At 45.1% G+C, this 10,675-nt stretch overlaps 1 protein-coding gene across 5 annotated transcripts in view; it reads left to right on the top strand.

Moving 5' to 3' along the window:
- Nucleotides 1-10,675, top strand: part of NEDD4L (NEDD4 like E3 ubiquitin protein ligase) — a 91,116-nt gene that overhangs the window by 68,302 nt on the left and 12,139 nt on the right. For 2 of the 5 annotated variants that reach the window (XM_015615775.3, XM_015615771.3), the window contains 9 exons: nucleotides 1-177; nucleotides 1,326-1,400; nucleotides 2,861-2,920; nucleotides 5,563-5,694; nucleotides 6,148-6,267; nucleotides 6,923-7,120; nucleotides 7,539-7,616; nucleotides 8,949-9,003; nucleotides 9,093-9,149. In XM_015615775.3, the coding sequence (XP_015471261.1) occupies nucleotides 1-177; nucleotides 1,326-1,400; nucleotides 2,861-2,920; nucleotides 5,563-5,694; nucleotides 6,148-6,267; nucleotides 6,923-7,120; nucleotides 7,539-7,616; nucleotides 8,949-9,003; nucleotides 9,093-9,149 (952 nt within the window). The remainder of the gene's footprint in view (nucleotides 178-1,325; nucleotides 1,401-2,860; nucleotides 2,921-5,562; nucleotides 5,695-6,147; nucleotides 6,268-6,922; nucleotides 7,121-7,538; nucleotides 7,617-8,948; nucleotides 9,004-9,092; nucleotides 9,150-10,675) is intronic. The other 3 variants (XM_015615776.2, XM_015615772.3, XM_015615773.3) reach the window with 2 other exon arrangements.

Raw genomic sequence — 10,675 nt, 5'->3', positions numbered from 1 at the left:
CCTTGGGAAACCATTTCAGAGGAGGCAAGTGCCAGTGGGGATTCCTTAAGCTTGTCACTGCCACCTCCTCCTGCATCTCCAGTGTCCCGGAGCAGTCCTCAGGAGCTGTCTGAGGAGCTGAGCAGAAGACTCCAGGTCACTCCTGATTCCAATGGGGAACAACTCGGCTCTTTGATTGTACGTAATGTGTCATCTGTAAACCTCTAGTGCACAAATGTGCTGTTCTTTGGCCAATCACTTCATGCCTGGGGAGCAATCACTGGGCTCAGGAAAGCCTGAGCATCCCATTAAAATTCCTTTCCAAAAAATGCATCACAGCTTCACCATCAAGCAAACTGCCTCAGACAGCAGAATTCCTGAATTCAGATTTCAAGAGCTCTGTGTGAGTTTAACTTCAGACTCTGCTACTATTAGACCTTTAGTGAAACAGAAGATATGGGAGTAGAGGTATCAAGCTAGGAATTTGCAAAGGAAAGGGAAAACCAAAAAAAATGGTCTCTGTATTTGTGTTATCCATTAGTCAGATACCATAAAAATATCAGGATAATACACATACCAGTGGGGGAATGTTTTATGTCTCTTTGATTACAAAAATAATTGTAAATAGTAAACAGAACATCCTGCCCTTATTTATTTTTTACTCTTAGTATGATGCTACCAAGGTACCTCTGCAGTTCAAGAGATAAGAAATACTCTTGTTCTCATCAACCAGGATCTTGATTAGGTGCATTTTTCCCAAAGAGGCAGTGCACTTGCTCTCTGTCTGATGGGAATGTTCACCTGGAGGTTGTTCAGCTCTGATGCTCTGCTGGGTCTGCATGCAGAGGCACTTGGGCTTGTGTTGAGAACTGCAATTTTAGTAGCCCCTGGCCCTGTTTTACTGCAGCTGTGTCAGTGCTGTGTTTTCCTAAACCCTTCTCAGCCCTGCAGGGCCCAGCTGCACTGGTGGGGAAGAATTACATTGCAGTGTCAGACATGGTGCGTGTCTGCTTTTGTAGGGGGTTTTGTTTCTAGCTCACAGTTGTGAAGGATGTTAATAACTAATTTAAAAGTTAGCAGCAAAGAGGAAAATCAAAACTGATTTGTTTTTTATAAGAAATACCATCAATTTTGAAGTAAATGAATTTTTAAGACTTTGAGCTCTCATCCATAGTATTTGATTTTGGATTTATTTCTTAATGCCTTTATTTATTTTCAGTAATTCATGAGTTTGTTCATGTTGACATTTCTCTTTTAGGAAAATGGATGGGCCCTTTTTTTGTAGTATATAGGAAGTGCAGAAATGGGATATACCACCTGGAGACATCTTTTTTTTTTTCTTGCAGCAAAGAGAACCTTCTTCACGACTGAGGTCCTGCAGTGTGACAGACACAGTCGCTGAACAGTCCCAGCTATCCCTGGTAAGCCAGAGCTCCCTTCTGGTCCTTCCTTTTTGTGTGGACATTCTCTGATTCTGAGTAACACCTTGCCTTGGGTCAGCTCTAGTCAGGCACAGATCAGTGGCCAGGGTAGGCACCAGATTGTCCCAAACAATAACAGAGACCAAGTTCATGTGAGCTAAAAAAGGACATTGGTGAGACAGGAAAATGTTTGGAGATTGAGAAGTCACCCCCTCCCCAGCTGTGTACCATGGAAATTTAGGTTCCTGCAGTCCTATGTGCAGTCAGTGGAGAAACTCCTCCAAGGGGTGTTCCTGGCTGGGGGAGGAGAGGGCAGAACCAGCTCTGCCTGCAACTGGAGCGGCCACAGGACTCTCATAGCAAAAGTATTTCTGTGGCCCCCAAGTTGATTTTACTTACAATATATAAATCTGTCTAAAATCCCAAAAGATTGGTGTTTTGTCTGATTGCAGTGAAAGGAAGCAACTTCTGCAGGTTTATTTAAGAAAATTGTTCAAACAGGGAAAGATACAAAAATGTTTTGTAAACAAAGCTTCTCTCTCCAGTCAAAACCGTGCACACTCTGCTCCAGCTGACAGAAAGTGGTGCCTCTCCTACAGCCCCTCTGCAAGGGCTGCAGAGGTGGCAGGTTTGTTCTCTCTGCCACCTCTCAGCGGTAGCTAAAGAGACACCACTTAAAATAGGAGTGTGCAAGGTGTGCTTTTGAATAAAACTGGTCAGATTGCAAAAGAATATTTCAAAAGATTATGCTTTTCTTCCAAGAGTTTTTCTTTTTTTCATTTTTAAAAAGTTCTAAGTATGTCCCATGTGAATCTGCAATTCAAAATCTGCAATACCAAGAAGTTTGTTACCCAAGCTGCTGTCTCTGTGCTGCTTGTTCCCTCTGCTCTCTTGGGCAGACATTTGCAGAAGGCACAGAGGTTTTCTCTAGGCTGGACTGTTCCCATGCTGTAGCAGCTATTGAGTGTAGCTGAGGCATGTCCCTGGCCCTGGGGGTGGGCACTGGGGTGGGCTGCAGTGCTCTCTGTGCCTGACTGCAGGGGAATGAGGCTGCTGTGCTGCTTTTTGCTGCCTTTAGCACTGCTGGAACTGGGGGTTGGCACCTGGGGCTGGGCACAGCCTTCCTCCTGCTGCTGCTTCAGGACACTCCTCATCTCCTGAGTGTTCAGATCTGAGCACTGAGAGCATTGCCCTAAAGCATCATCTTACCTGATCTTGAGCACATTTCATCCTTCCTGAGCTAATGATCATTTCTGGCAGCACAGTACATGTTCTTCCTAAATCCAGCGCTCCTCTGGGCTTCTGGCTTGGTTACCAGCCACTGATGCCTTTCAGATTTGCTCTTATCCATCTAACTGCTCTCTCTCACTAAATGTGTCTGATGCCTTGCTCCTAAAGATGTGACAGTAACCTGTGACCTTCCTCAGTGAATATGTGTAACGTTAATTATCATTTAACAGCAGAATGGTCCCTCTAGGAGAGCTCGTTCTTCAACTGTCACAGGGGGAGAGGAGCCAACGGTAATAAAACTCTATCATCTAACTCTATCACTAGCTCTGATAAGATGGGGGGACATTTAGGTCTTGTACAATGAGGTACAATGTACTTTTTTTTAAAAAAAGAAAAGAAAAAGCAGCAATGTGTTGAGTGAAATACAGGTATTGAATGAAAACTTCTGTATTTTTGTCTCAAGTTTTCTCAAAATACTGCAGTTGCATGCAAATGCTGGCATGCTTTAGGGACATGGATGTGACACTGAATTATGATGAAGCTGTTCACTAAGGAGCTGCCATGGGCTCCTGAAAAATGAAAGCTACAACAGCTAATTCTTTAAAAAGGGACGCTGGAAGTAGCAGTGATTACAGACATCCAATCATTGTATGTGTATCTGTCTTTGCATCTTGTATCTGTCTTCCTTTACTTTCCATTAGACTAATTAATTTTAATTCTTAAAGTTGGTCTTAATTTGAGAGCCTTAGGGGTACAGTGATATAGCACAGAGCTCTTAATGGTCTTACTGATTGCCAGCTTCATTTTCCAGCAGTTCCTCAGCAGTCCAAGACTACAGTTGGACCATCCCATAAAATTCTTGATGTGCTTTGCTGAAAGTGGGTTTAATCTATATTGAACTTTAACCAAATTATATATATTGAACCTTTAACCTAATTATCTGTCAGTCTGAAGTGAGTTATTTCATGGAAATCACTTACAGTAACTATATAAATAGCTTTTATGAATTTATGCCCTCCTAGAGAACTTGTTTCAGAGAAAGAAATTTAATTTATACTTGGTATAAATTGCTATTTACATCTGGGAAATAACTAAGTCTTACTTTGGGTGTTGATGCATCATTCTGTAATACTGTCTATATTCAGTGTTTTTTAATTTTAGAACCAGAGGAACACAGTTGCAAATAGCAAAGTCTAACTCATTAGTCTGACTCATTAATAGTTAGTTAATCGTGCTAGATAAACCTGCACTGCGGTGTTACTCCCTTGGCAGAGCATCTTGTCTTGGTTAGACTTTTTAAAGCAAAATATTAGTATTTCCCTGCAAATAACTGAGTTCAAACACTGGTGAGTCATTATTAGTGCAGCTGTACCAAGATGTTTCAGCTCACCATGCTGCAGTCACTAATCCCCCCTTGTCTTTGTTGTACACCCAGAGCCCCAAATCCGTGCAGGACTTGGGATTTACGTGGGATTCATGGTCTAAATCCTTTGTCCTCAAAGGCTGCATTCTCTTGGGTCTTTGGGCACCTCAGGCTCACAGACCAACAACCTGGCAGCAGTAAAAGGCTCTGGTCACCTTGGTTTGCCTTCAGAATTCCTACAAACCCTCTCCTTGGAGCAGTACCCCTGCTCAGGCCCAGAAGTAGTGTCCTTCTCCCCAAACCTGAGCTGTGAGTCAGACACTGGGGGCTGTTTGCCCCTTACTGTGGCCTTGACCCCTGGCAGATGGCTTGGCCACTGGCACAGCCTGGCCAAGGTGTTCTCCTCGTGGCCTGCCAGCTCTGGGAAGCAGCACAGGGAGAATAGTCCTTGGCTCTTCAGGAGAGAAGGAAATGAGTCTGAGAGTCTGTACTTGGATCCTTCATCTGTTTCCCTCTGTTTTCTGTTCCCTGTTGGAGTATGTCAGCTTTCTGACACATGCAGTATCTTTTCTCTTTTCCTTCCTTGATTATCCCTGCAGTTCTCCAGTTCCTTGTGTCGACTGTGCTCTGCTTTTAAACAGCACCTGCATTGCCTTTGGCACTTGCTCTGGGAAAGGTCTGACACAGACGAAGATGAAGCAAGAGCAAGAATTAAGTTCATTATCTTGCTGGAGCAAGGAATATAGAGGGTAGGAAGAGAATGTGTCCTGGATTTCAGCAGGAGCCTTCAGAGGCCTTTATTGTTTCATGGCAAAACTTCAGAGCTTGTAGTGCATCAGCCTCTGAATTCTGCAGGTCTCTCCACTGGGTTCCAGTTCCTGGCTCATGTGTATGAACTCGTGCTTGGGTATTTTGGGGACAGGAAGGACAGAGCCACACCCAGGGACACGGTTCCTGTGATGGATGTTACCTGTCTGCTTCTCATAGAACAGGGTCCGACTTGTGGAGCTTTTACTGAGTTTTTGTCGTGCTGAGGCTCCGGTTTGGGGTTATCTTGTGTTGTTGGGGCACAGAGCCCTGAGTGCAGCATTTGTGACAGAGCAAAATGGCTGAAATTAACTTTCTAAACCCACAGTGGTTTCTGGCAACTGATCCAAGACACCCTGGGGTAAAGAAGAGAACAGGACTTGGGAGATTTTGGCTGCAGGTTTATTTAACTCTTACTTTTCCATCCTGTTAAAAGGAACAAACCCCAGCCTTTTAAAGAAAGCTCATTAAAACAAAGTTCCTTTTTGTCATTATGTGTAATAAAATAGAATGTTTGAAGCCATATAAACTTGTCTATTTGTGTCAGACTGACCCAAAAGATCTCTTGGAAGAAAAAAAATTATTTGTTTCAAAGGCACATGACAAAGAGTTTGAATGAAATGAGAAACCAGATTTTTCCATATGGTTGTTGTGAATAAGAAGAGTGTAAGTTAACAAGTTGCTTTTTTTTACGAACAGCAGACTTTGAAATGCTTTTTAGCTATTATAAAATAAGAATTCAGTGATTTCTTGCCTGAGCAGCCTTCTGTGGCTTACGTGCACACCACGCCTGGCTTACCTTCGGGCTGGGAGGAGCGCAAGGACGCCAAGGGCCGGACCTACTACGTCAACCACAACAACCGGACCACAACGTGGACACGGCCCATCATGCAGGTACCCTGCTGCAGCCAGGGACAAAACACTTGGCTTGGCTGGGGGTCATTTCCATTGCAGCAGCTTCCAGAAATCTGAAATTTAAAGGAAAAACCCTAAGCATTGTCATGGCAATACAGATGAATCATAAAAAGCTGCAACAGTTTAGGATGGTTTTGGTTACTTCTTTTAATTATGTCAAGGCATGGGTTGAGGTGATTGCTGCTAGGGAATGAACTTCCAGAGGTGCAGAAGAGCTCTTAAAAGGAGGCGAATGTGTTCTTTGGAGTGAATTTGAAAGTTGGCTTGAGCCATTAATAGAACCAGACATTCTTGGCCCTTCCTGTGGAATTTCATTGAATACCTGGCCTTGAAGGAAATAGGGTTAAGAAGAGCAGTAGTGATGATAACAATGCCATGAACATGTCCTACTCATGGGTGTGACGTTTGTGACCTGCCTTTGCTCTGGCACAGCTCGCCGAGGATGGGATGGTGGGGCCGGGCACGAGCAGCAGCAACCACCTGAGCGAGCCACAGATCCGGCGGCCCCGCAGCCTCAGCTCCCCCACTGTCACCCTGTCAGCACCGCTCGAGGTGAGCCCCTCCCGCAGCCACTCCTCACTCCTTGTCCTTCAAACAGGGGCTGCACTGCTTTCCAAATAATTCCAAATGCTGTGGGCTGATGTTCGCTGTGACGTGACTAAAGAAGAGCTGAAGTGGCTCCTTCCACAATCGGAGCCTGTGTGTGTTTGACATCTGATGGTGTGATTCAAACTCTTGCCTCAGCTACTCAGGGCTGTGCTGAGGAGAGCTAGCTCTCCAGATTTCCTCCTCATGCTTAAGAGGTTGAAGAGCTGTGGCTCATACAGCCTTGCACTTAAAGGCATTTTTGTAAATGAGATACCCTGCTCCTGAAGCACAAAACACTGCTTTTTTGTCTTTTCCTTGGTAAAATGAATATGGTATGGACACGTGCAGGGCAGGAGCAGGGGAAGGTACAATCAGGTGTAAATCCTGGGGACATTGTCATTGCAGGGGAAGGCACAGAACACCATGTCCTCCACAGCAAAAGACTGGCTGTGTTAGAAGGCACAGATAGAGCTAATTATGTTCTAGTAAATCAGTCCCAGCATTGAACTGTAGTATTAATTACATCTGGAATGAAAAGCTGTTTGCTGTGAGGCCAGACTGGGTTGGTTCTGCAGCCCCGAGTGCCGTGTGAGCAGCGGTGCTGTCTCCTGCTCCGCAGGGCATGAAGGACTCTCCGGTGCGCAGGGCAGTGAAGGACACTCTCTCCAACCCTCAGTCCCCGCAGCCGTCCCCCTACAACTCCCCCAAGCCCCAGCACAAGGGGGCCCAGAGCTTCCTGCCCCCGGGCTGGGAGATGCGCATCGCTCCCAACGGCCGCCCCTTCTTCATCGACCACAACACCAAGACCACCACGTGGGTAAGTGCTCCAGCCGGGGCACCAGGGCCGTGCTCCCGGCTCTCCTCCTGCCCGTGTGCCCCCATGCCAGCGTGGCACTTGTCTTTGTGCTTATAAGAGCCAAAAATGTGTGTGTGTGGATGTAAAAGCCCTTGTGGAATGCAGGCATCCTAAGAACAGGCGTGTGGCTTTTGAGGCACATCCCTGGACATAGCACACACACATTTAATGGTGTCAGGTCTTACATCACCCGAACTCACTCAGCACCAGAAAACTCACTGCACTGTAGGAATCCTAACGAGGCACGTTTTGTTCTGTTCTCCAAAAGGAATAACTGTAATGTAGGAGGATTTCTGGATCAGTGTGTGCCTGACTTTGTAGATCTGCCTTGATCTGTTGGATTTACAGCTGCATACTGTGTGTGTATCCTGTGTTCCAGGAGGATCCACGGCTGAAGTTTCCGGTGCATTTGAGATCCAAAGCATCTCTGAACCCCAATGACTTGGGGCCTCTTCCTGTAAGTGATGCTGTGCCTGCCTTCTGACCTGACCTAACCTGCTGTCCCAGGGCTCTGCTCTGTTCTGGACACAGCCCTTGTTGGAGGCTCTGGAGCCCTGCTGTGTGCTGGGGCTTGCTCAGGTCCTCCAGAGCCAGCCCAGGAGGCTGTGATGGCCTTTGTCTGTTCTACTGCAGTGTTGAGCTTTGCACATCTTACCTGGGCTATGTCTCTGACTGTGCTTTTAGATAATCATTTACTCTTTGGGAAAAGCAGAGCAGATTGTGCCAAGCAAGCTCTTATCAGTGCCACCAGCATGTTCTAGCATTTAGAAATTGGAATAAATTTTGATTTTTCAATGAAACCCTCATATTTTGCAGAGCAAATCATCAGTCTAATGTCAGAAGCTTTGTCACACTTGCAATCAAGGTATAATGGGGATTTACAGACATGTCAAATGCAGAGCTTTGCTTTGTTTTTAAAAATACCCCCAGACCTTAAAGGTAGAAAGTAATGTGTGAAAGCTGCCACGTGCCTGGTCAGAGCAGCAGGAATGCTCTTTGGCTTTAGGAAACACTGTGCTTTTGCAGTTGTCCAGGTACATGGGGCGTGTGTTCACCTTGGAGGCACTGAAGGGCCAGTTACAATTTGTTCTGTTAACTGCAAGGGGTGGAACCAGGGTAGCCTGACTTGTCACTAGCAACAGGTCATTAGTAACAGATTTCACCTCAGTTAAACCTCCTGGTTTGGATTGAGGCTGGGATGAATACAGAATTTAACACGAGTTTCTCCAACAAGACTGAAGTGAAATAATTTCTCCTCTGTATTTTCTGGCAGGCCAGGCTGGCCAGCCTTGCCTACAGCCTGCCATCCGCTCTCCTTTCTGCACTGCAGGGAAAAGGGAACAGATGAAAAGGGAAGCCCTGAGGACTAGGTTAGGACATTCTTGTCCCACTGTACAGGGAGCCTGGGTTACACATTTACAGTAAATAACCCACATGGCTTTCACAAGTAGGAGCAGAAACTTTCAAACTAAGCCACGATGGACCATCTGTTCTCTGTGATTGTTTGCCCACAGCAGGAAATGGGTGGGAATCCTGAGGCAAGAGGTTTCCACTTCCAAGCTTTAGAAAATATTCCCTGCACAGGATTCAGTTACCTCTACATGATCTAAATCTGAGTCTGCCTTGATTTCTGGCCTTGCCATTATGCATCTGGTCACTTGGGGTTTCCTACCTCATAAGCATCTCTGAGACAAGTCCAGTAGGTGTGGGCAGTGCGCTGCTTCAGGCTGGGAGAGACTGGTACTGCTTCACTTACACTCTTTTCTTTGTTTTTATTTCCCATTTCCAGCCTGGCTGGGAGGAAAGAATACACCTGGATGGAAGAACGTTTTATATAGACCATAGTAAGTAAGCACTCAGGCACTAGAGCAAATAGACAAAGGGAGGTACCAAGTATTGAAGTGAAAGCTTTGTGATTTTACTCTTCATTTAGGAAGCCAGGTGTTGATATGTGGAGACATTGATACCAGAGACTTAGTGCCCTCCTACGGTACTGTACATTCACTGGAAGCTTGCTTTAATTGGCTCATCAAGCTTTGTCCCTCTCTGACTTGTGAAGCATTAACATTTCCTCTCTGTGGTTTCTTTTGTTCTTGTTGATATTTTGGAGTTGTTGTTGTTGTTGTTGATGATCCCATGGCTTATTTGCACTTAATAAATTAAAATATACACTAGGAATAGAAAATAAGATGAGAAAAGATCCTGTAGCCACAGCTCCACATATAGGCAGTGGAGCAATTAGCACTGAGAAGTACTTTCCTCTGCTTTCAGGTTTGTGGCAGTGCTGATTCTGATCTTATTTCCTATTTAGAGCATGTGAAACTGCACCAGCCCATTAATATTCTCCAGTTCTGTTAGTGGAGTTTTAGTGTAAGTGATGTTTCATTGTAGATTTGTCTTCCTAGAGCATCTCAGAACTGCTGTGTGAGTTTTGTTGGTGTTTGGAAACAAAGCCACCCACAAAGGCTGGCCTGGGTCTTCTTATTTATTTTTTTTGTTTGTTTGTTTGGGGTTTTTTTTTTGAGATTTTAAGACTTATACTGAGACATTTCTTCACAGCCATTGCTACCTGTCATAACCATCAGAGGAGGGTGCACAGAGAGTTAAAAGCTAAACTTAGCCATGTTTGACAGAATTAGGTTTGTCCCTCAGTTTCACTGAGTCCCACACTCATCCACAGAGATGACAGTGTTAAGTCATTATTAAAAGACTGCCTTTAAAGTAATAACAATTTTGAAATGGTATAAATACTTTTAACTAAACACTGGAAATACACTTGTCAAGCACCCAGTGAACCTCTTCCAAACTTCAGTACAGAGTTCTCCTTTATCCCTTCCATAATTGTTTTTCCCAGCAGAGATCTGGAATTGTAACTATGGCCACTGATTTTAAACTGCTGCCACTAAGGAGTCCCAGGATAAAATTGTCCCATTTAAAACACCTGTGTAACTGCTGGGCCTTCCAATCTCTCTTAAAAGTCTTTAATATTTTAGTGTCCTTCAGCTATTTGAGCATGTGTTAGTCCCTAAAGTGGAATGTTAAAGTCATACATTAATTAGACTTCCTCAAAGAATTTGTAACTGTTAACGAAGCAAAATTTATGTGCATCTGAATTCTCCCTCCAGGCTCTTTGATCTGAGTGGATTTAGCTTCTCATATAGCATTTCTCACAGAAGCTGAGGGAAGCTTTTGGTAATGCTGCCTGTTTCCAGCAGATGTCCCTTTGGTCTCAGCCTGGTGCCTGAGCACTGCTGGGCTGGGGGGCTGGAGGGGCAGGGGCTGTGCCACTGCCAGGACACAAAACCAGCAGGACAAGTCTGCCAGAGTCAGCTGCTGGTCGTGTCCTGCTTCCCTGCAACGTTTTGTACCTCTGCTGCACACTTCTCCAGTGCTGTTTGTCCTATTTTTGAAATGTTTCTCTCATCTTTGGGAGAAACTGCAGAATTCCCCTGCAGCCAGCACAGCCTCTGTGCTGTTCCACAGGGACCAGAAGCACTGAGAGCAGCACACAGGTGT

Source organism: Parus major, unplaced genomic scaffold, assembly GCF_001522545.3.
Source record: "Parus major isolate Abel unplaced genomic scaffold, Parus_major1.1 Scaffold258, whole genome shotgun sequence".
In the NCBI taxonomy this organism is placed as follows: Eukaryota; Metazoa; Chordata; class Aves; order Passeriformes; family Paridae; genus Parus; species Parus major.
Note: the sequence above shows the minus strand (reverse complement) of the source record. Positions and strands in the feature narration are given on the sequence as shown.